The sequence below is a fragment of the Marmota flaviventris genome, chromosome X, assembly GCF_047511675.1.
Source record: "Marmota flaviventris isolate mMarFla1 chromosome X, mMarFla1.hap1, whole genome shotgun sequence".
In the NCBI taxonomy this organism is placed as follows: domain Eukaryota; kingdom Metazoa; phylum Chordata; class Mammalia; order Rodentia; family Sciuridae; genus Marmota; species Marmota flaviventris.
This window is the reverse complement of record NC_092518.1, coordinates 56760253-56786751: the sequence shown is the minus strand read 5'-3', so window position 1 is coordinate 56786751 and position 26499 is coordinate 56760253. Positions and strand designations below refer to the sequence as shown.

The window sequence follows — 26499 nt, the reverse complement described above, 5'->3', positions numbered from 1 at the left end:
TCATACCAAATCATACATTTGGGGCACAATGTTAAAGTATCTCCCTGACTATTGAAATACGTTCTGATTTATAGCATGATTCAGTCTATTTAATTTGCATGAGATTTATCCTAGTTAAAACTACGGAGTCACTCCATTGAGGCAGCCATGTTCATCAGTATCGATTAATTCTGATTAGGCAGATAGCATTCTAGTACAGTGAAATAGAAAATAAACATTTTCCCTGTCCTTAAGGAAGGAAGCTTCTGTTATAACACGGAAAAATCTACCAATAGCCTTGCCGTGTCTCTCCCTGTGACCTCCTTCAGCTCAACCAGTCATTCAAAAACCAAAGCAGCTCAAAGGCCTGCCAGGATCAATTTGAGATTCTACTCCAAGTCACAATGATTATATGCAACTTCTTTAGTGAGAAAAGAACAAATAACAAAATAAAATAAACATCTGCATAGTTCTTTACAGTCTCAAAGTTTTCCATATATATTCTTATTTAATCTTCAGTCTACTCTGTAAGGGAGACATTTTTATTTTTATAAGATGTGGAAGCATGCACAAGGCCATGAGTTCCATCACCATCACCAAAAAAAAGTGGAAACTGACACTTCACAAAATGAAACAACTTCTGAAAGGTGATATAAAGAGAAAGTAGTAAGCTAGGACTTGAACTCAGACTTTCTGATTTGAAATTCTAGACTTTTCACTACACTGGTTATATTGAGAAGGGGATGGAACAAATAATAAATCAATAATCTGAGGCAACTAAAAAGGAGTAGAGAGAAAATGTACCAGGACCATTCAAAATGCTAAGCCATGGCTCTGACCATGAGCAAAAATATTCTGACTGAAGAGGCTGGTTTGAATGACAGCAGCTAAAATATCCAAAACAATAACTAAAGGGCATAGAAAACTCAAGCAATCATATTTAGACACAGACTAAAATCACACTGTAAACCATAGTCTATATCTATGGTCAGGAAGATGACATTTTTTTCTATACAATGTTCCAGCCAATCTCAAATGACAAACTGGGTACTGTACAAGAGAATCCAAGCAGCGAGTCATAATTCAGAAGTCATATGGAACTGCATGCACCACAGCTTTAAGAGACCTAGTCACAGCAGTGTGTTGTAGTTCTGCGCAGTGTCCTTATTTGAGGGCAACTAGGGAAGGACAAACAAGCAGAAATGATACAATTACACATATGAAAAATCCCAGCTCAGTCTGGTGTCATGCCCGTAACCCCAGCTACTCAGTAGGCTAGGGAAGGAGGATTCAAAGTTCAATGCCAGCCCAGGGAACTTAGCAAGACCCTGTCTCAAAATTAAAAAAAAAAAAATACTGGGGATATAGCTTAGTTGTAGAGTGTCCCTTGGTTCAATCCCCAGTATTGCAAAAACAACAACAAAATTAAAAAAAAAAAAAAAAGAACAGAAGAAAAATGAAAAATCCTAGCTCTCAGCTTCCTAGGGAAGGAAAAAGTTGAGATCCACGCATCCAATTGCCCAACTACCCTGAGGCTAACCAAAGAATTAGCGTCTGTCTCTCCAGTAAGAAGATCCAGTGAGTCCAGCATGCTCAAATCTCCCAAGAGACAATGGAGACAGAGGCTTACACTGGTAGATACCATACCTCAGTCTACTCTGGCTTAGCACAGAACAAGCAGACAAAAACTACATCTGCCTGTTCTCTCTGGGGAAGGAAAATGTTAGTAGAGGCCACTAGAATCTCTGGTGGGACTAGTTGGTGGGTCTTCTCATAGACAAAGCAAGTCAAGGCAGACTGTGTTTCTTTCTTTGCCTAATACACAGACACAAACACAGAGAGTCAAGGAAAATAAAGAACCATACAAAGATGTTCCAAAGGAACAAGCTAGTGAGCCATGAATGGGTGAACAGGGAAGGACAATGAAGGGCAACTGGGAGCTTTATCTGACAGATTAACACCTGGAAGATGGGGGCTTGTTATGTTAAAACCTCCCCAAACACAATTATGTCCCTTAAGGAAAACTACTGTTTCAAATCTTGTAACACCCTACCAGGTGGTCTGGGCCCTCCCCTATCATTGGAACTATCATCACAACCCCCAATTACTCTAGCAACTAAAATATCAAGACCCTCACAAAGAAAACTTGTTGAGGGTTAGTCAAAGGATAATAAACCAATTAAAGGGGCTGGGTATTGAGACAAAAATAGGGAGACTCAATTTCTTTAAAAACTCCACCTCTATGAGCACCGCACCAACCTCTCCTTGAGACAGTTTTTGCAATTCTAATGCTGCCAGTCAAAAGTCAAAAGGTGGTCCTGGGTGGGACTCTGGAAACTTCCCTGGGACTTGCAATGAAACTGGAAGGCAGGAAGGGTGTACCAACTTTCTCTTCTCTGAGGACTCTTTCCCTTGAGAGTGTCCCCTTTTCTCTTTTTCTATTCATTCAATAAACCCATGTATGTTACTCTGAGCAACATGTCTGAAATCTTTCTGTCATAATTTCAAGAATCAGAGTAAGAGCAGGGGCTCCATGGCTGTCTCAGTTTCATGGCAGGCCTCTACCCTGTAACATCTCCAATCTAGGCAGTGCTGCATGCCTGTAATCCCAGTGACTCAAGAGATGATGGAGAAGATAATGCTAAGTGAAGTCAGCCAATCCCCAAAAAACAAATGCCAAATATTTTCTCTGATATAAGGAGGCTGACTCATAGTGGGGTACAGAGGGAGAACATGGGAGGAATAGATGAATTCTAGATAGGGAAGAGGGGAGGGAGGGAAAGGGAGGAGGCAGGGGATTAGCAAGGATGGTGGAATGTGATGGACATCATTATCCAAAGTACATGTATGAAGACACGAATTGTGTGTCAAGATATTTTATGTACAAACAGAGATATGAAAAATTCTGGTACATATGTGTAATAAGAATTGTAAGGCAAAAAAAAAAAAAACAAAGTACATGTATAAAAACTTGAATTGGCATGAACATACTTTATATACAAAGATATGAAAATTTGTGTTCTATATGTGTAATAAGAATTGTAATGCATTCCACTGTTGTGTATTTAAAAAAAATAAAATCAATTAGAAAAGAGACTAAGGCAGAAGGATCACAAGTTCAAGGCCAGGCACAGCAATTTAGCAAGACCTTCTCTCAAAAATTTAAAAGGGCTGGGGGTATGGCTCAGTGGTAGAGCATCACTGGGTTAAATCCTCAGTACCATTAAAAAAGAGATAAATCTCTAGAAAATGGCCTTAATATAAAAGTTATATGATTTTCTGACAGAAATTAAAATATCTGTCATGAAGATGTTCACTGAAGTCAAAAGAATGATGCATAAAACAAGATGAGAAATCTGATAGAGAAAATATTTTTAAAGTTGTAGATGGATACAATACCTTTATTTTTTACTTATTAATTTTTATGTGGTATGCCACAGTCTGGCTGGGCACACAATCACGAGCCACCACACAGCTTGTAGATTCAAACAGCAACTCTTTATTCCCGAACTCACACCAGCCGTCTACAATCAGGTTCTGGGGAAATCCACGTTCTCTGCCCAAATCCACTCCACTGGGCTTCTATCTCCAAAATATACTGTCTGAATCCCGTGAGAACTCAAGGGGAACTCAGGCAGCAGGATACGCCCTATTCCCAGCCGGAATAATCTTAAACCTTAAACCTGGAACCTAAACCGGGAACGCCCTAATCCGCCTTGGTCCTTGAGCAAGGTCACCTACATTCAATGTCACTGCAACATGGGGTACGCTGGCAAGGAAATTGTCATACCTACTTGGCTAATGGCTCCCAGCAGTGGTACTGAAGATCAAACCCAGTGCCTCATACTGGTGAAACAAGTGCTCTGCCACTAAGCCACAGTCCCAACCCCAGAAAAAATATTTAAAAGTATCAAATATTGCCAGTTAGGGTGGCACATAGCGTAATCCCAGTGACTAGGGAGGCTGAGGCAGGAGGATCACAAGTTCCAGGTCAGCCTGGGCAATTTAGCAAGACCTTGTCTCAAAATAAATTTTTTAAAAAGGGTTCAGGATATAGCTGAAAAGTAGAACACTCCTGGATTCAATGCATAGTACCTCAAAAGAAAAATTTCAAATATTTCTCCAAAGAAGATAAACAAATGACTAACAGGTACCTGAAAAAATACTTGACATGAGTAATCAGCATGAAATACAAACCAAAACCACAATGGCATACACCTTACACCTGTCACAATGGCTATTGTCTAAAAAATAAAAGGTACGTGTTGGTAAGGATGTGAAGAAATTATAAACTCCTGCACACTAGTATTGAGAACACAAAATGATACAGCTGCTGTGGAACACAGGATAGAGGGTTCTCAAGAAATTAAAAACAGCCAAGTGTTGTGGTGCACACCTATAATCCCATCAACTCCAGAAGCGGAGGCAAGAGGATCACAAGTTCAAGGCCAACCTGGGCAACTTAGTAAGACCTTGTCTCAAAAATAAAATAAAAAGGGCTGGTGATATATCTCAGTGGTAAATTGCCACTGGGTTCAATTTCCAGTACCTCCCCCGCCCCTACACACACATAAATTAAAAATAGATGGGTATGGTAATGCATGCTTATAGTCCCAGATACTCGGGAGGCTGAGGTGGAAGGATAACTTATGCCCCATAAGTTCAAGACAAGCCTGGACAACATAGTGAGCACCATCTTTAACTTTCCTATGTACATATATGAACATATCACAGTGAATCTCACCATCATGTACATCCACAAGAAATTAATTAAAAAACAAAAAATAAATAAAAATTAAAAACTAAATTACCATATGATCCAGTAATCTCATTTCTGGGGATATAGCCAAAAGAACTCAAATCAGGACCTTGAAGAAATATTTATTAACATTCCTATGTTCACTACAGCTCTACTCACAATAGCCAAGATAATGGAAACAACCATCCACAGAAAAATGGAAAAAGAAAATGTGGTATAAAATTCAGGCACAGTAGAGGATGTCTGTATTCTCAAGCTGTTCAGAAGGCTGAGGCAGGAGGATCACTGGAGCCCAGGATTTCAGGGTCACTCTGGGCAACATAGAGAGACCCTATCTCTAAGGAAAAAGGAAAATGTGGTGTATTTCACATGGGATTCTATTCAGCCTTACAAAAAAGGATGGATATTCTGAAGTATGTGCCAATATGGATGAATCTTGAAGACATTATGCTAAGTAAAATAAGTCCATCACAGAAAGACAAATCTGCATTATTCCACTTCCATGAGATATCAGAAATAGTCAAATTCATAGAACCAAAGAGTAGAATGGTAGTTTTCTGGGGAAGAGAAAGAAATGGGGAGTTACTAACCAATAGGCATAAAATTTCAATCAAACAAAGTGAATAAATGAGCTCTAGGAAGCTGGGGCTGTAGCTCAGTGGCAGAGTGCTTGCCTAGCATGTGTGAGGCACTGGATTCAATCCTTAGCACCACATAAAAATAAACAAATAAAATAAAGGTATTCTGTCCATCTACAACTACAAAAAAAATTGGAAAAAAAAAAAAAGCTCTAGGGACCCGATTTATAGCATTGTACTTTTAACCAATGACAATATTACATTGTTCACTTGAAATTTTGTTAAGAGGGCTGGGGTTGTAGCTCAGTAGTAGAGAACTTGTCTAACATGCTCAAGGCCCTGAGTTCAATTCCCAGCACCACAGCAGTTATCATACTAAGTGTTCTTACCAAAATAAATGATATTGCTCCAAAGTTAAACAGGAACCTAGAGTATACCCCCTAATAGGTTAAATGTCAAATCTGATGGCAATATAACTCAACCCAAATCAACCCCTTCCCTACTCCACAATGTTGGTACTCTTTTCTTGCTCTTTGACATAAGTGGCTCAGAGACTGGAACAAACCCAATCCTAAAGACTGGATTTATCAGGAGATGAAGTTATATAAAGTTGTGGAGGGCAACTGACAGGGGGGTCAGGGAAGCAAAAGGTTATAATATCATGTTAATCAAAAAAGAATTTTTAACTTAATTCTGCTGGGGAAACCCATTCAAGTCACATTTAGGGCACTAAACTTTAGAGACTAAAGAACAGAATTATATGACAATGAACAAAAGGAGAAATGAGAAAAACAAAGAGGCACAATTGAATCCTCTCAAACCAAACACACATTGTACAAATGTTTCAAAGAATATTGGCATATGGCATCTTCATCACTACTCTAAAGGAAAGATCTGTAGCCAAACTCAACTTGTATCTACTTCACAAAAGGTCCTCTAGATATAGTACTGTTTTATTCTCATTATGTCAGGTTACCTTTTATTACCCTTTGTAGCTAAGCCCTGCTGCTTTTGACTGAGAATCTTCTATTCAGCTCAGATCTGGTTTGTTTTGGTTACTGTGGTTACCAAAGGCCATTTCTATCTGTTTGAACAATGTTAATTCATTGATAAATGAAATTCTTTTTATTGAATGCTAATAATGTACTAGGAACTGAAGCAAAAAAAAAAAAAAAACAAGACACTTGCCCAATAGATTCTTATCTTAATCAGGCCAGAAACAACACAAAGAAAAATTTAAAATGCAGTAGGTCGACTATGACAAAACTGAAGTGTATTGGCAGGGCTGAGTACATTTTAACTACTCTAACCAAAGAGGGCTTTGAAGAAGTCTAAGTTGATTCAACTATGCTTGTGGTTTCTTATATCTATACAATAATGTGTACTTTAATATAGTACAGAGGTGTGGCTTCCACATATATGGATTCAAGCAACTGAGGATTGAAAATATTTTTTAAAAAGCCAGGTAGTTGTACATGCCTTTAATCCCAGCACTTGAAATGCTGAGGTGGGAGAATTGCATGAGCCCTGGAATTTGAGACCAGACTGATCAACAGATTGGGATCCCCATTTCAAAAGCTAAAAAAATAACAATTTTAAAAGAAAGTGTATGGGAGGATGTGGGTAGATTACATGTAAATACTACATCATTTCATGTAAGCATCCAAAAATTTGGGGGGTCCTAGAACCAACCTTCCACATATATCTTGGAGAATATTTATTTTATAAAATAAAATAAAACTTGCTTGCAAAAGAATTCAACAGCTTAAAATCTAAAGAATAGTCAGGTGTGATGGTACAACTTATAATGCTGACTACTTATGGGGCTGAGGCAGGAGGATCATAAATTCGAGGATAGTCTGGGCAAGTTAATGAAACCCTGTCTCAAAATAAGGACTGGGAATATAGCTCAGTGACAGAACTCTTGCCTAACATGTATAAGGTACACTGCAAAAGAAAAAGAAAAAAGAAAGATGGCTGATGTTTCACACAAGGTACCTTTAATCCATCCATTCCTAATAGAATACATTAGTTATTTAGAAAACTGCTAAGCAAAATATCTTAGACAATTAGGCAGCCTGTAGTTTTATTTTGTGTGTGTGGTACTAGGGATTGAACCTAGGCAATGCTAGGCAAGCACACTCTAATCCTGAGCTACATCCCCAGGTCCCCCTTTTTGGGTACTGGGGATTGAACTCAGGAGGTGTTTTACCACTGACCTACATCTCTGGTCCATTTTTTCTTATTTTTTTATGTCTTTTTAGTTATACATGACAGTAGAATCCATTTTAACATAATTATAAAATCATGGAATATCTTGTTCTAATTTAGACCCCTTCCCCTTCCCTCTCCCTACTTGCTCCCTCCTCCTCCCCTTTTTTGAGATGGGACTTGCTAAATTGTCCAGGATGGCCTTGAACTTGTGGTCTTCCTGCCTCAGCTTCCCAAATAGCTCCTATGGATTATTTTTATAGGGATGAAAAACACAAGAGAAGTTTATTTGAGCCTATTTACATTTCCAAATAATTGTTTGAAAAATGTCCAGTCACCAGGCATGGTAGTGCACACCCACAATCCCAGGTATTCAGGAGGCTAAGTCAGGAGGATCACAAATTTTGAAGCCAGCCTGGGCAACTGAGTGAGAATTTTATAAAAATAAGATAAAGTATTGGGGGGGGGGGCGAATAAAATCCTCTAGCTTGACTTGTTATTAATTGACTTTAAAAGTCCTACTGCTAAAGGTCATACCAGTAATACATTAGTCTCCCTCTAGTTTGCTGTAGATAGCACCTCTGACATACAGATTATGATGATAATGGATGCCTAGGTTACACTTCAGTGACCTGAAGGCCACTTTTGCTGAAAACACTGACTCTTCACTTGGGCCTGCTGATGTCTGATGATATGAAAAGGCCTGGCAAATGTCTGTCTCCTTTGTTACCTTAAACTTTGAGTCAGAGTCTACTAAATTCTGCATATAGACATGTTGATCATTTGACAAATGTTTTGTCCCAAACTGTAATATAGTGTTTAATTGATTTAGACTTGCTTCATCTCTCTCTACCCCTTTCCAAGTTAAAGACATCTACCAGGTATCATGACCAGAAACACCAGACCGTGTAAAGAGATGGCACCCAGATTCCTGGAAAATCTCCACCTATTCCCAGAAAAGACATGAATATCCCCCCTTCATTAGTGGATCCTTCTTCCTCATTATTGCAATCCCATATTTATAACCCCTCAATCCTCTGGAGTGTTGGTTTTTTGGTATGGGCTCCCACTTCTCCATTTTTTGGCAGGGGAAGGTGGTACCAGGGATTGAACTCAGGGGCACTCGATCGACCAGTGAGCCACATCCCCAGCCCATTTTTTTGTATTTTATTTAGAGACAGGGTCTCACTGAGTTGCTTAGCGCCTCATTTTTTGCTGAGGCTGGCCTTGAACTTGCGATCTTCCTGCCTCAGCCTCCAGAGCCACTGGGATTACAGGTGTGTGCCACTATATCTGGCCTACTTCTCCATTCTTTACCACTGAATAAAGGTTTTCTTTCTCCCCAGAACTCATTTCTCAGATGTTGGTTTTCCTGTGGGATTTGCTTCCAAACCTGGGTTTAGTAACAAAAGTACTGGGGATATAGTTCAGTGGTGTGCTTGCGTAGCATGCACAAGGCCCTGGGTTCAATCTTCAGCACATCCCCCCCAAAATTCCAAATCATCATTAATTAAAAAAGAACAAAGTGCTGGGGATATAGCTCAGTTGGTAGAGCGCTTGCCTCACATGCACAAGACCCTGGGTTCAATCCCCAGCACCACAAAAAAAGAAAAGAAAAAAAAAGGACAGAGTCCCCAGGCATGGTGGCATACACCTCTAATGTCAGCAACTTGGTAGCCTGAAGCAGGAGGATCAAAATTTCAAGGCCACCCTCAGCAATTTAGCAAGGTCTTAACCTTGCCTCAAAATAATAAAAAAAAAAAAGTGAGAGGGAAATAGGGTTGAGGATGTAGCTCAGTGTTTTATAAAGTGTCCCTGTGTTCAATCCCTAGTACCACAGAAAATAATTAATTAATTTTTAAAAACAGTCATTCCTGGTGAGCTGGTGACAATGTTAATATGAATGAAATAAACAAGAGTTACTTTACTCATTCACTTAATAAACATTTAATGAGCCAGGTTATTCGATAAACACCAAAGATACAACATGAATAAGACATAGTCCCCTCCCCTGAGGAGCTTAAATCATTTCCACACAAGCCATACATATACAGACACACACACATCAGTCAACCAATTTTCTTAGAGCTTAATATTGCCTTAAAATTCTAGTAACACACTCTAAATTTTACAACTGATTAAAATAAAGCACCAGGTATGGTGGCACACACCTGTAATCCCAGTGGCTCAGGAGGCTGAAGCAGGAGGATCCCGAGTCCAAAGCCAGCCTCAGCAAAAGCGAGGCACTAAGCAACTCAGTGAGAACCTTTCTCTAAATAAAATACAAAAAATAGGGCTGGGGATGTGGCTCAGTGGTCGAGTGGCCCTGAGTTCAATCCCTGGTACCCCCCCAAATTTTTTTTAAGCACAGAGGGGCTGAGGTTGTGGCTCAGTGGTAGAGCACTTGCCTAGCATTGCGTAGGGCACTGGGTTAGATCCCCAGCACCATATTAAAAAAATTAAATAAAAACATGAATGGTGTGACTCCATATAACCAGAGACATGAAAAATTGTGCTCTATTTGTGTAATATGAATTAAATTGCATTTTGCTGTCATATATAACAAATTAGAATAAATACAATGAAAAAACTAAGTAAACAAGATAAAGGTATCACAACTAAAAATACTTTTTTAAAATAAAGCATAGAAGGCTGGTTATGTGTCTCAGTGGTACAATGCTTGCCTAGCAAGGCCCCAGGTTTAATCCCAGCAATGCAAAAAAAAAAAGAGAGAAAATCAAAACTACACTGAGATTTTATCTCAGTCCAATTAGAATGGCACTAATCAAGAATACAAGTAACAATAAATGTTGGCCAGGAACCAGGGAGGAATTCTTTGGTCTGGTGTTTCTGGTCATGATACCTGGTAGATGACTAGGAATAGAACCACCATATGATCCAGCTATACCACTTCTCTCCTCAGTATTTATACAAAATAATGAAAGTCATCATTCTATAGAGATATATGCATACCCATATTTATATCAGCATAATTCACAGAACCCAAGTTATAGAACATAAATTAAATTATGTCATCTCCAGGAAAGTGGATAGAACTGGAGAGCATTATGGTAAGAAAAATAAGCCAGACTAAAAAAGTCAAGGTTCATATGTTTTCTCTCTTATGTTAAAGCCAGAGAGAATAAGGGAGGAAAAGGATCTCATGAAAATAAAAGGGAGACAAGATAATGGAAGGGGATCAGGGGGAGGAAGGAAGGGAGGCAAAAGAGAGGTAATGGGGAATTAAATTGATCAAATCATGTGCATATATATGTCACAATAAATCCCACTATCATGTATAAGTATTATGCACCAATAAAAATATTTAATAAAATAAAGAACAGAGTAGTCAACTAACTTGCCCAAGATCAAAGCTATTAATAGCATAGCCCTGAACAGAATCCATGGCAAATGCATTCTTCCACTTTGGCTGGCACTACATGTCTCCTTTGGCTGGCACTACATCTGATACTGGACATCCAAACGTTTACTGGATGTCCAGTATCAGATAGACACTGGACATCTTTCTATGAATACAAAGATAAGTGAGACAATCAAAGCCATTAAGAGGATCACACTATCAAGAGAAAATGAAACAAATTACATAATAATATGCTAAGTGGTATGAGTACAAAGGACTGAGTAAATCTGCCTATTTGAGGGATAGGATTAGGAATGGCAGGATAGGCCTCACTGAGACATGATTTGAGGTGGGCCTTCAAGGATAGATTAAAGATTCCCAGGCAGATATTAAAGGAAATAACATACCCGAGGGAGAAACATAAATATGTGGAAAAGGATGGTGGGTTCAAAGAACCATAAGTTCTTATGCACGACTAAAGAAAAAGATAAAGGATGGTTACAGGAAACACCATTAGAAAGGTGTGCAGGAACCAGATGGAGTGGCACACACCTAAAATTCCAGCAACATATGAGGCTGATGCAGACGGATTTCAAGTTCAAGGCCAGTGCTAGCAACTTAGCTGTCTCAAAATTTTAAAAAAGGAAAGGGCTAGAGATGTAGCACAGTGGTGAAGCACCCCTGCTTTCAATCCCCAGTACCAAAAAAGAAAAAAAAAAACATATAGGGGCCAAAGCCTGAAAGATACTGTATGCCACATTAAGAAGGTTTAATTACCTTGTTCATTCAATCTCTTTATTTCAAAAACTGTATCATTTCTATCTAATTGGTGCATACCAAATGACCCCAATGAATATCTCAGTGAGATTTCAGCACAGGCTATATAGTAGACATACTCATGATTCTATAAACTATGTTGCCCTCTGTTGGGACATTTCTTAATAATTCTGCCATTCCTAATATAAGGATCCCACTGTGGCATTTCAAGGAATGAGAAAAGACAGCTCAGGGAGGCTTCCAAATAAATGAAGTCCTTTGAGATTCAATGAAAGACAATCATCTTAGGTGACTTTTTCTACTACACTTTTTAGTCTAGACCTGTACTGTCTAATAGGGTAGCAATACTGAGCTCTTGAAATGTGGGTAATCCCAATTGCAGCATGTGGGGCTGGAGGGTAGTGGGAGAGCACCTGTCTATTTTGAGCACTAGAATCCCAGTGATAGAAAAAAAAATTAAGATGTACTATAATTACAAAATACATACCAGGTTTCAAGGACTTGGTACAAAAAAAAAAAAAAAAAACAGCCAATCATGATGGTACATGCCTACAATTGTAGAGATTTAGGAGGCTGAGGCAGAGGATTGCAAGTTTGAGGCCAGCCTCAGCAACTTAATGAGACCCTATCTCAAACAGGGCAGAGGCACTGAGGATCCAGCTTTGTGATGGAGCACCCCTGGGTACCAAAAAAAGGATATAAAATATCTCAGTAATTTTGTATATTGATTACATGCTGATACAATATTTTGGATATGCTGGGCTAAAAGACAGTATTGAAATTATCATTAAAATTAATTTGGGGGCTGGGGTTGTGGCTCAGTGGCAGAGCACTTGCCTAGCACATGCAAGGCACTGGGTTTGATCCTCAGCACCACGTATAAATAAATAAATTAAATAAAGGTATTGTGTCCATCTACAACTGAAAAATAAATATTAAAAAAATAATTTTATCTATTTATTTTTACTTTTTTAATGTGCCTACTAGAAAATTTAAACTTACTTTTGTAACACACCTTATATTTCTATTGGATAAGACTAGTATATATATACACACTACTTCTATTGGACAGGATATATATATGTGTATGTATATATAATATATATTATATATTATACACACACACACACACATTGTTTTCTGCAGTCTTTTGTTGTGGTGGTGGTGGTGGAAGCACTGGGGATTGAACTCAGGGCCATTCCTACCACTGAGCTACATCCTCATCCATTTTTTTTTTTTTTTTTGCAACAGGGTCACACTAAGTTGCCCAGGCTGGCCCTGAACTTGTGATCCTTCTGGCTCAGTGTCCCAAGTAGCTGGGATTATAGGCACACACCATCACACCTGGCTATTTCCTGAAGATTTGACAAGCCAAATTAACTAATATCTATCTTCCTAACAATCATTATAAATAAAACAAAAAGAAAATGTAAATCAATACTGTAATAGATCATAAGGGTATTTGTGTAATAACAAATGGAAAGAAGATAGAAATTTAGAGAAAGGAGAATAAAAATTTGTCTCCAAACTAACCACAGGAAAAAGGAGCTAAAATGCTTGATAAACAGTTGCCATTATTTAAGAATTAAACCTATTATTGCGAAGGACAACTGGGTTAAATTATCTCATTAAAAATATTTTCTTGGGCTGGGGCTGTAGCTCACTGGCAGAGTGCTTGCCTAGCATATGTGAGGCACTGGGATTGATTCTCAGCACCACATAAAAATAAACAAATAAAATAAAGGTATTCTGTCTATCTACAACTACAAAAATTTTTAAAAAATATTTTCTCAACACCATTCAACTTCTTTTTGCTATTTCCCCTGTTAAATTGCCTTCCATTTTGAATGGTCCTGATGCTTGCTCTTGGGAATTTTTCTCAATCAGGCAGTAAAGCTTAGGAAAACCCCCAGCCCAGTTTCTATTATTTCTTAAATTAAGAGTTTGGGGGGCTTGGAATGTGGCTCAGTGGTTAAGCACCCTTAGGTTCAATCCTTGGTACTAAAAAAAAAAAGAATTTGGGCCTTTCAAAAACTTGTCCTCCATAAAGGAAATACTCTAGACAATCTGCTGAAACCTTGTTATAAAAGTATTTTGCATCCTAGCAATTCCACTCCTAGGTATTTTCCCCTAAAGAAATGAAAACCTAAATCCACTTTATTATTATTATTATTATTAGTAGTAGTAGTAGTAGTATTACTATTTGGTACCAGGAATTGAATTCAGGGGCACTAGAACACTGAGCCATATCCCCAGCCCTATTTTTTCTTTTATGTATTTTATTTAGAGACAGGGTCTCACTGAGTTGCTTAGTGCCTCACTTTTTGCTGAGGCTGGTTTTGAACTCGAGATCCTACTGTCTCAACCTCCCAACCCCCTGGGATTGCAGGTGTGCACCACAGCACCCAGCCTAAATCCATTTTTAAAACTTACACATGAGGGGCTGGGGATGTGGCTCAAGCGGTAGCGTGCTCGCCTGGCATGCGTGTGGCCTGGGTTCGATCCTCAGCACCACATACAAACAAAGATGTTGTGTCCGCCGAAAACTAAAAAATAAATATTAAAATTCTCTCTCTCTCTCTCTCTCTCTCTCTCTCTAAAAAAAAAGAAATGCCTTTAAAAAAACTTACACATGAATATTCATAGCAACTTTATTCATAATAGCCAAGAACATCCATCAACTGATGAACTGATAAGCAAACTGCAAAGTACTCATTCAGAGGAATACTACTAGGCAATAAAAGGAATTAACTACTCATATATGCCCCAATAAGGGTGAATCACAAGACAATTATGCTTCATGAAAGATACAACAGAAAAAAAAAACTAAACATACTGAATGATTTTATTTATAAACTAATCTACAGTAATAGAAATCAGAAAAGTATATGAAGTAGAGAGTGGAGGGATGGGGAGTGACTGCAAAAGGGAATGAAGACTTTTCTAAGGAGATAAGAATGTTATATTTCTTTAAAGGCATGGTGGTTAGACAGGTTACATTTGCCGCCAGGTGTAATGACAAACAACTGTAACCCCATCTACTAGGAAGCTGTGGCAAGAGGATTGCAAGTTTGAAGACAGCCTGGAAAACTTAACAAGACCTTGTCTCAAAATAAAATAAAAAATTTAAAAGGTATGGTGATGTAGCTCAATGGTAGAGCATTTATCTAGCATATGCAAGGCCCTGGGTTCAATCCCTAGAACTACAAGAGAAAAAAACATTAAAATGAATCACTACATCATTATATACAGAGAAAGATGATCATCATCGCTGAATCTAAACAGAAAGAGTATTTTGTGCTCATCATATGAAATCTAGAACTGTGTTCTGTTGTAGATTCCACACTTAAGGAATAATATGAAAAGAATAGAGCAGTTCAGAAGACAGCACACAAAATTATGAGAAGACTGATGAGAAACCATGTAACATGTAACAGTATTCTTCAATACTGAACAAAAAGACATGTTCCATCTGCAGAAGGGACTTCCCATAGGACAAGGTAAGTATATTCAAATAGTAGACAAACTGGCATGCAGAAAAGGAGATGAATATATTTGGCCTCTGTGGGGTATAGCTTACACCAGAAATCATTTGGAATTAGTGATATAAAATATTGGTGTTATGTCAATTCTTCCTAAGAAGCAAATGAACTAAATGAATCATCACATGGCCTTTTGTGGTTCATTTTGTTTCATTTTATTTTTATCATTGTTTGTTTGTTTTACAGTTTTAGGAATTGAAAGCAGGGCTTAGCACATGCTAGGAAAGTGCTTTATCAATGAACTACATCCCGAATCCTTGTGGTTCATTTTTACAAAACTTGACTAAAAGGGTTATATGTACAGAAAAGAAAACTCAAATTGCCAATAGATCCATGAAAATAAACTCAACTTTGCTAATTGTCAGAAAAATGTAAATCCAAACAAGACCCATGTAAGATGGTAACATTAAGGAAGATTAAACTGGCTGAGAGGTATATTAAAACTCTGTAGCATCTTTGCCACTTTTCTGTAAATCTAAAGTTATTTCAGGGCTAGGAGTATAGGTCTGTAGTAGAACGTGTGCTTAGTATGTGAGTGGCCCTAGGTACAATCCTCAGCACCAAAAAACAAAACAAAGTTATTCAAAAAATGTTAATTAAAGGGCTGGGGCTATATATATCAGTGGCTGAGCACTTCCCTAGCATGTGTGAGGCACTGCGTTCAATCCTTAGCACCACATAAAAATAAATAAAATAAAGGCATTCTGTCCATCTACAACTACAAAATTTTTTAAATTTTAATTTAAATTTTTTTAAATGTTAATAAAAACAAGAATACCCTAATCCAACATGATGAAGATTTATTAAGGAAGTTGGGGCCTAATCCGACATGATGGAGACTCCTCCGTCTATACACAAAGAATTTAAAAACAGCATACTACAGGGACACAGCCACATCAATGTTTATAGCAGCACAATTCACAATAGCTAAACTGTGGAGCCAACCTAGATGCCCTTCAGTAGATGAATGGATAAAGAATATGTGGTATATATACACAATGGAATATTACTCACCATTAAAAGAGAATAAAATCATGGCATTTCCAGGTAAATGGATGGGGCTGCAGAATATAATGCTAAGTGAAATTAGCCAATCCCAAAAAAACAAATGCCAAATGATTTTTCTGATTTAAGGATGCTGATCCATAATGTGCTGAGGGGGTGGGGGATGAGAGGATTAAATGAACTCTAGATAGAGCAAAGGGGAATAGGGGAGGGAGAGGAAGTGAGGGGGATGGGGTAGGAAAGACGGTGGAAAGCAATGGTCAACATCACCCTAAGTACATGTATGAAGACACAAAGGATGTGACTCTACTTTGTGTACAAGTAGAGATATGAAAAATTGTGCTCTATATGTGTAATATGAATTGTAATGCATTCTGTTGTCATATATAACAAATTAAAATTTAAAAAATAATAAATTACTTTAAGATTAAAAAAACAAGAATACCCTTCACCCTTGCAAAGTTTTAAGTCTGACAATATCAAATATTAGCAAGGATTTGTAGAAGGAGAAGGGTAAAAGATAGTATGAATTGTTTAATCTATTTTGGACAGCCATTTGGCAATATTTATAAAGTTAAAGTTGCTCATAGCTTTTGATCCAGCATATATATACTGCACTGTCTAGTAGGGTAACCACTAGCCACATGTGACTGACTACTGAATACTGTGGCTAGTCTAAAATGAAATATGTTTTAAGTATAAAATACACACTAGGCTATTTAACACGTATGAGTCCCTGGGTATGAGTCCTTAGCACCAAAAAAAAGTATCAAACTCAAATATTTTGTACCAAAAAAAAAATGTAAAATATCTCAATAATTTTTTAAATATTTTAAGTTGTAGATGGACACAATATCTTTATTTATTTATTTTTATTTGTATATGGTGCTGAGGATCGAAGCCAGTGCCTCACACATGCGAGGTAAACACTCAACCATTGAGCTACAACCCCAGTCCCTTATTAATAATTCTGTATTGATTATATGCTTAAATAATAACCTTTTGGATATGCTGAGCTAAACAGTGTATCATTAAAATTCATTTCACCTGTATAACTCTTTTTATTTTTTTTTTTTAACATGGGGGTGTTTAACCACTGAACCATATCCCCAGCCCTTTTTTATTTTTCATTTTGAAACAGGGTCGTGTTAAGTTGCTTAGGGTCTCAGTAAGTTACTGAGCCTGTCCTTGAATTTGTGATCCTCTTGCCTCAGTTTCCCAAATTGCTAGGATTATAGGTGTGTGCCACCATGCCCAACTCTGTTTAATCCTTTATAATGTGACTACTAAAAATATAAAATTATTTATGTTTGCACTATATTCTAGCAGGACTGTCCTAGAGCCTCACCCCCTAATAAATCAACTTAGTGAGTCGTGCTAAGCACTATTTATTTATTTTTAGCAACAGGGATTGAGCCCAGGGGCACTTAATCATTGAGCCACATCCCCAACACTTTTTATTTTTTTTATTTTGAGACAGGGTCTTGTCAATAAGCTGCTTAGGATCTCCCTAAATTGTTGAGGCTGGCCTCAAACTTGTGATCCTTACACCTCAGCCTCCTGAGTCTCCAGGATTACAGTTGTGTGCCATCACACACAGCTCTGGCTGATATTATCTATTACATTTTTTGTTTCATTTAAAAATGCTGAACAGCAGGGTGCAGTGGCACATGCCTGTAATCTCAGCACTTCGGGAGGCTGAGGCAAGAGGATCACAAATTTGAGATTGGCCTCAGCAACCTAGGGGGCCCTAAGCAACTTAGTGAGATCTTGTCTGAAAACAAAAAATAAAAAGGACAGGGATGGGGACTGGAATTGTGGCTCAGGGGTAGAGTGCTCGCCTAGCATGTGCAAGGCCCTGAGTTCAATCCTCAGCACCACATAAAAATAAATAAATAAAATTAAGTATTGTGTCCAACTACAACTAAAAATTAAATATTTTTAAAAAGGGACAAAGATGTATCTCAGTGGTAAAGTGCCACTCGTTTCAATCCCCAGTACAAAAAAAAAAAAAAGATAAAAAATAGTTTAATTCAACTTGTGCTACAGTGCGTATGTACTGGGATGTGGCACAAAACATATTTTATTGCCATAGATGGTGGCAAAATATGTTTGAAAATCCTTTCAAAACACCCCAAAACACAACATTCATTGTAGTGTTGTAGTAACAGCAAATATTTGAAACAATTCATATGGCAAACAAAGGAGATTGAATAAATAAACTGTATATTTACATTTAGTGTACTACTACCAATCAGCAGTGGAAATAAATAATCTAGAATTAAAATATACATATGAGTAAATATTCAAAACACAACCCAGAAATTAAAAATAAAACAAAAACCCCACAATTCTGGGGAGGGGGGCAAACAGAAACATAAATTGCAGGAAAAACACATAAAATGATATTTATTATGTAAACTTTCAAAAGAGCCAGACTTGGTGGTGCATGCCTGTAATCCCTGTTACTTGAGAGGTTAAGGTAGGAGGATTCCAAGTTTGAGGTTGGCCTGGGCAATTTAGTGAGATCATGCTTCAAAATTAAAAATAAAAACCAATGAGGGGCTGGAGTTGTGGCTCAGTGGTAGAGCACTGGCCTAGCAGGTGTGAGGCACTGGGTTCAATTCTCAGCATATGTAAAAATAAACAAATAAAATAAAGTCATTGTGTCCATCTACAACTGAAGAAAAATATTTTTAAAAAAACAATGGGTATATAGTTCAGTGATAAAGCTTTCCTAGGTTCAATCCCCAGTAGTACAAAAAAAGTGTTACATGCAATATTTTAGTTCTTTGAAACAATGAAATATCTGATGCATATGGCAAATTGTTAAGATTTGACAAAAGTTAGTTGTAGGTATATAGCTGTTATATTATTCTCTATATTTTGTTGTGTGCTTCAAATGTTTATGTAAATACAAGGTCTCAAATACCATATACTTAAGTTATAATCCCTATTTCACACTTATACCTTTTAGATAATATATCCTAAATTAAAACTTAAGGTAGGAGTAGTGGGCTTTATCATTTTTAATTTTTTTTTAGTTGTAGTTGGACACAATACCTTTATTTTATTTTTATGTGGTGCTGAGGATCTAACCCAGTGTCCCGCACATGCTAGGCGAGCGATCTACCACTGAGTCACAACCCCAGCCCTGGCTTTATCATCTTTTAAATATTTTTTTTTAATTTCAGTGTTGGAGAACCCAGGGCCTTAGGCATGCTAGCCAAGCACTCTAACCCTCAGCTACCCACTCTCCCCTGCCCTGTCATCATTTTAAAATGAAAAACGTTAACAATATACTGACCTAAACTTTTTAAAAATATTTTTTAGTTGTTGATGTACCTTTATTTTTTATTTATATGTGGTGCTGAGGATCGAACCTAGAGCCTCACACATGCTAGGCCAGTGTTCTGCCACTAAGCCACAACCCCAGCCCCCTAAACTTTTTTTTAAATCATAGATTTGTAGCCACCTTACTTTCATATATTTATCATTATGTGATTGTGAATGTATCACACGTCTTTGTTTCCCCAGGAACAAAGGAATGTAATGTAAAAACTCCCATATCTAATCCGGGCATGGTGGTGCATGCCCGTAATCCCAGCCGCTAGGGATTATTACTGAGGCAGATTATTACTGATTGTGAGTCCAAAACCAGCCTCAGGGGAAAAAAAAAAAACAAAAAACGAGGAGCTAAACAACTCAGTGAGACCCTGTCTCTAAATAAAATACAAAAAAAAGGCTGGGAATGTGGCTCAGTAGTCAAGTACCCTTGGGTTCAATCCCTGGTACCCCCCCACCAAAAAATAAACTCCCATATCTGGCTTGGTTGTGGAACCTGGTCAATCAAATTGCTTTCTATTATGAGAGTTCCCATAAATACCATACATGGATTACCAATTTTCAAATGAGTTAAGACACAATAAAACACCACTTAAACTTAAAACTACACACTTAAATAAAATCTATTTTCAGGGTTGGGGATGTAGCTTGGTGGTAGAGCAATTACCTAGCATGTGCAAGGCCTAGAATTCAATCCCTAGTACTGCCAAAAAAAAATTTTTCCCCTGATAACTATGGAAAGGCACTTCAGGATCTTGCAGTAATTCTTTTAAAATGTACTTTTAATTCAGTAGGTTTCTATTTCATATTAAACCAGTGTTATTTTTCATGTCATAAAAATCCTGAAAAGACAAGTTAAAAATTATGAACACTGTTTCCCTATACTAGCTGATAAAAATTTCCCAGTGTCTTTATTCTGTATCATTTTTGGTTCATATAAGAGAAAAGCTGGAGTTATGGATACTCCAAAGAGTCAAAATTCTGAAACAAAATACATTTAGAAAGTGCTAAATAATGCAACAGTTTGATTATTTTCTTTACTACTGCAAAGTTAGATACCTTTAAAGTCCATGAAACGAAAGTCGATACCGTCCATTTTTAAATCCCTTGCTCTGCCCTACAAAATAAGAAAATAGTTGAATATCCTGTCCTTTATCTTCCAGTTTCTGGATAAATGTCTTTCCAAACATTTTTTCCTGTTACTTGTTATCCATAGGGTGGGGGCTGGGGGGGGAGAAAGTTGAAAACATAGAAAAATTAGTGAAAGACGGGGCCAGATTAATGTAGGACATGGCCACGCTGTCTTACAACATAAAAGGACCTGCAAAATTCCATTTCAAGACTTTTCTTACCATAATTCGGCCAGCAACAAGAGAACCAGGGAGAGGGGCGCCCTGTGATTGGTCTGGTTGGTACTTGCTGCTTCCTCCTAATTGGTTCAAAATCCCATGCCCGGCCAGAGCATCCAATCACTATCTTCTTTCCCGATCTCAAAGACAGCTAGCACTTACATCACCCCACTACTAACGGTCACCAACCGTCTCCAACTTCCCCATTTTGATGGAAGTAGGTCGGCCACAGTAACTACAGTAACTATTCTTTTCTCCTTTCAGTGGCCAGGAATTGCTCCTCAGCGTCTTCCCATCTCAGCAAAAAATACCGCCTTTCACCTTGAGAGTCAGCCACCCAGACACTTGATAGTGTAAAACCATTGTCTCAAATCCACTCTAAAACGTGTTGGGAACATCTTATTGGTAGTTGTCAAATACCCAGCTGGCCTGGAGTTTAACTCTGTGGTAGAGCATTTGCCCATCATGCAACAGACTCCGGGTGAACCGCTAAAAAGGAAAGAAATCACCCAATTAACCCATACCCGAAGCCACCTCTAACACCCACTGCCCATTAAATCACTCACCCTGGCCTGGACGCCAATGCAGAAGCCACTCGGCAGCGTTCTCTACACAAATTCCTGTACAGGGCCTAAGGACACTAGGAAAACTCCTCCCCCTATGGCTACGTCATCAAAGGCCACACCCAATTGGCCTTTCCCCTGTATCTCAGAGCCTAAGGCTTGGGGCCTTTCTGGATCTTAGGTCTTAGGAATGCAACTGGGAGAATCACTGGATGAAGTCAGGGTGAGACTCACTGGGAAGAAGCAAATATGATGTAAAATGGAAACCTAATACAAATAATTGAGGAAAAAGTGTAGATGGCCAGGATTACAGGAAAGAGGACAGCTGAACTTCACACACACACACAAACATACACAAGGTAGAGGGGAGATAAAGTACATAATACTGCCCAATAGTTATTCAAGATTGACAAAGAATCCAGACTCATCTGTAGAATCAAAACTCAGAGACAATCCAGAAGATCGTTTGAGACCAGCCTCAGTGACATAGTGAAATCCCATCTCAAAAAAAAAAAAAGTAGTGACAAAGGTCAGAAATATCAGAGGTTATGGAAAAACTCTACTTCCTAGATATGTTTCTGCTGCCCTGCCTTTCCTTGTCATATCTAAAGGAAACTACCTAATGATTCTCCTTTAGGCTCGCATAAAATTCATGTGTTCTGCCTATCTTTATACAAATATTTTTAGGGGTGGATGGAATATATAAGTAAATATCTTTGATTTACCTAACCTGTGCAAGATATTGCAACTAAGGAGTTGGTCTCCAATGAAATCTTCACTGAATTTGGAGACAAAGGCAATATCAAACATTAAGAAGAGGCCTGGGGATGTAGCTCAGGTAAAGCACTTGCTTGGCATATACATGGCCCTGGGTTTGATCCCCAGCACCGAGAAAAAAAATAATAAGGCTCCCACTTCTTCCTTAACATATCGTTTTTTAAAGCCTTGTGTATCACAGTCTGCCCAGATGTGAAGTTGACTAACAGGATGAAGAAAATAGACTGTGGTTCCCATTCTGGGAACATTAACAGAGTTCCCTCCTGACCCTGAAAATCTTAAAATCAGTCATTATATATCATGGGAAAATGGCATTTCTAAAAATAATTTTTCCCTCTTAAAAGTTTTCTGCATCTAGACCACATAGTACTATGAAGAAAAGATAAGACAAAAGAATACAGTAGTCCTCTCCCTTATCTGCAGTTTAGCTTTCTGAAATTTCAGTTACCTGTGGTCATTTGTAATCTCAAAATATCAAATGGAAAATGGCAGAAATAAATAATTCATAAGTTTTGAATAATGTTTATTAAAGTTGTTTACAACAATTATCATAATTGTTCTATTTTTATTATTAGTTATTATTAATCTATTACTCTGCCTAATTTTAAATTAAACTTTGTTATAGGTATGTATGCATGGGGGAAAATAGTATATACAGGATTCGGTACTATCCACAGTTTTGATCATCTACCAGCAGGCTTGTAATGTAACTCCTCTTCCTTTGCATCCTGCAATTTGATGTATCTTCATAATCTTACATTGCCAAATTAGGAAATGGAAGTCTGGTTTAAAAAAAGCATTAGAGTATCCCAGAGTTGACCGATTCCCAATGCATCACATACTGTGTGACCTTGAGCTACCCCTTAGAATCTTAGTGCCCCAATTTACTCATCTATAGAATGGGAATGAAAGTAGTAACATCAGGAAGAAGAGATAAGGCTAGGCAAGTAGGGAAATGGGCCCCCAGGCAACTTCTTGAGTAGCAGAGCACAAACAACAGCTGCAGATTTTTGCTAAGAAACTTGCAAAAAAGTTATTTTAAAATCAGGGCATACATGAATTGAAAACCAAGTCCTCTTCAAAGAGGGAAAATATCTAATTGATATTTTGATTGTACTAAAGTCTTCATAAATACTTCATGGACACTGAGTGCTTTACTCAATAATGGACAAGGGGCTGACTTCCTTAAATCTACAGATCCATATAAATCCCTAGAAAATAGCCATTCACTGGCAACCCTCTTGGGTCTCCTCCCAGCCACAGGAGCATTGTTTTGCTTTGCTTTAAAAAAACTTCTTATACTTTGCTTTCACTGACCATTGTCCATGAATCTCATTCTTTGAATTAGCAAGACAAAGAACACACCAAACTCCATCCTCCGTGGTACAGTAATTCTAGGCTTCTAGTTCAATGGAATAATGTACACAACACATCTAGAACAGTGGGTAGTTGGCATATAGTAAGAACTTAACAAATACTAGTTCCCATTATTATTCACCATTTCCTGGTTTGCAAATTAAGTACTTCCTAATTCCATCATCCCACCTAGGTCCATAGGCTCTACCATAGCTTCTTTGTTCACAGAAGAATGAACAAGGTGATAATTAGACCTCAGCTCTCAAGCCTACAGCAACACTTTCACATACATCTTAGAGCTCTTAGTGATTAATAATGTCTGTAGTATAATGGATATTATATTACCCAACATTAAATAAGGCATACAGTAATCACATGACTCTATTGATTAATACTGATTGTATGTATGACTATAAAATCAGAGCTACTGAGCTGCTGAAACCATGGCCCTGAAAGGGCCAGTGTGTAAAAGAATATACACAGAAATGGTGAAAAACCTTATGTTGTATTAGTATCTGCAATTTCTTTTGTTTTGGATCTAGATGGCCTCCCCAGATGTTAAAAGTAAGTGAGAAATAAAAGAAACAGAAAAAATGAGAAAGGAGAAGAGATAAAAAGAGGCAGGTGCATATTGAGGAGGATATTCAAAAGTGAGGAGTAAAATGACATTATATGACACTCAACATGCTGTGGATTATCTTCCCTTACCATAGCATAAGCTATAAGTTGCCTGTCCCACCCTTTAACATAATGTTACAGAGATGGTAAAATATATAGTACAAAAGATGAATCAACAGCTTGGACTCTAATGAGATCCTATTAAGGCTCTTGTTAATAGAGTGGATTAAAAGAGAATAAGCAACCAAGAATGCAAATCAGTTAACAAGGTAGCATTACAAGTTGTTAAAAGCAGAAAAATATATTCAGAATAAACCTGCAACTATAGCAAAGAAAATTCTATAAACAAAAGTATTGCAATATAGGAACTATTAAAATCAGTGAGGAAAAGAATTATTCAAGAAAAAAATGTGTTAACAACTGGATAGCCATTTATAATTAAAAATAAACCTCATTTCATATGCCAGAAAAAATTCTAGATTAATAAAAGATTAAATTAAATCATAAAATTCCTAAAAGAAAATAAGGGGTCATTATTTTATAAAACACAATGGTTAGATATAAGCATGATTTAAAAAGCAAAATCAAAAAGGAAAAATAATGATGTTTCAATACAGAAAAAAATCTGAATGACACTATAAAGTTAGAAGGCAAAACCACAGATTACAAAAAAAGATGTTTTTTAACATATGTAGCAGAGAGTTAGCATCTCTAACATAAAAGAGCTTCAAATTAAAAAGGAAAAGGCAAATATTCTTAGTAAATAAATTATTAAAGCACAGTCAGACAATTTACAAAGAAAGAAACATAACAATAAATACATGAAAAGATTTTCAACCTCACCAGTAATCATAGAAATGCAAATTAAAGCAAGGTAAATTTGTCAGATTGGCAAAGATTAAGAAGATTTAAAAAAACCCTCAGATTTGTCAGGATATACAAAACAGGCACTCTTGTACACTGTTGATAAGAGCACACGTTATTGCAACTACTCTGGAAGGAAGGCAGTTTGGCAATATGTATTAAAATCTTGTGTGTGTGTGTGTGTGTGTGTGTGTGTGTGTGTGTGTTTTGCTGGACATCCAACCTAGCCCCAGCATGAAAGGACTGAGCTACACCACTGGCCTCTGTATCAAAATTTTAAACACAGGTTGGGGATGTAGCTCAGTGGTAGAGCATTTGTTTAGCATGCTCAAGGCCTGGGTTCAATCTCCAGTATCACACAAAAAAATCTTGCCCAACAATTCTTCTTCTAGGAACTTGCCAAAAGGTGAAATTGGAAAAAAAATTGCAAAGAAAGTATGTTAGTCAGGTTTTCATAATTGTGACAAAATACCAGAGAAAACAACTTAAAGGACGAAAGATTTATGTGATTCAGGGTTTCAGATGTTTGAGTACAAGGTCAGCTGGCTCCATTGTTTCTATGCATATGGTGAGGTAGAACAACATGGCCCAAGGATACAGCAAAGTTACTCACCTCATGTCAACTGGGAAGGGGGGGGGGAGAGAAGAAAAGGGGCCTGTGGCAAGCTATAACATTTAAGGACATGCCCCCAGTATCCTACTTCCTCTAAGTCAGTCCCACCCCCAAAAGTTTCTATCATCTCCCAATAATGTCATCAGATTATGAATCCATCAATGGATTAATCCACTGATTTAGGTTAAAACACTCATGATCCAATCACTTTCCCAAAGTCCCACCTCTGAAGATTGTGGCATTAGAGACCAAGCCTTTAACATGTGAGCCTTTGGGGAACATTCCAGATCCAAACCATAGTAGAGAGATTAATGGAAATGTTCACTAAAGCATTGTAATATACCTAAATGTTCACCAATAGTGGACTAGTTATACAATTTATGGTACATTAAATAGAGTGGGATACTTATACAACCTCTAAACACTTTTTTTGGTAAAAAACAATATATAGTTAACTGGGAAAATACCTACAACCTACTATTCAGTTTAAAAAAGAAAAAAAGTTTACAGAGAGTAGACACTTAGGTAAAATTGCATGCATATTTGAACAAAAATGTCTGGAAGAATAGTTACCAAAATGTCAAAAATGTTTGCCTTTGAGTGCTAGAATTTGGGAGAATTATTACTTTATTTTATAGTGGTGGGGCCTCATGCATGCTAGGCAATTGCTCTGCCATTGAGCTAGAGCCCTAGCTTATTTTTTTCTTTATATTTTTCAGTGTTTAATTTTTTTCTAAATGAACATATATTTTTGTCATTGGGGGAAAAAGAGAAGTTATGTTCATAAAAGAAAAAATCCACA

The 26499-nt window shown here is 37.4% G+C and overlaps 1 protein-coding gene across 1 annotated transcript in view; it reads right to left on the bottom strand.

Moving 5' to 3' along the window:
• Tex11 (testis expressed 11) overlaps positions 1-25702 on the bottom strand; it is a 299055-nt gene extending 273353 nt beyond the window's left edge. The window contains exon 1 of the mRNA XM_027935840.2: positions 25698-25702. Within this exon, the coding sequence (XP_027791641.2) occupies positions 25698-25702 (5 nt within the window). The remainder of the gene's footprint in view (positions 1-25697) is intronic.
• Between the last annotated feature and the right edge of the window lie 797 nt (positions 25703-26499).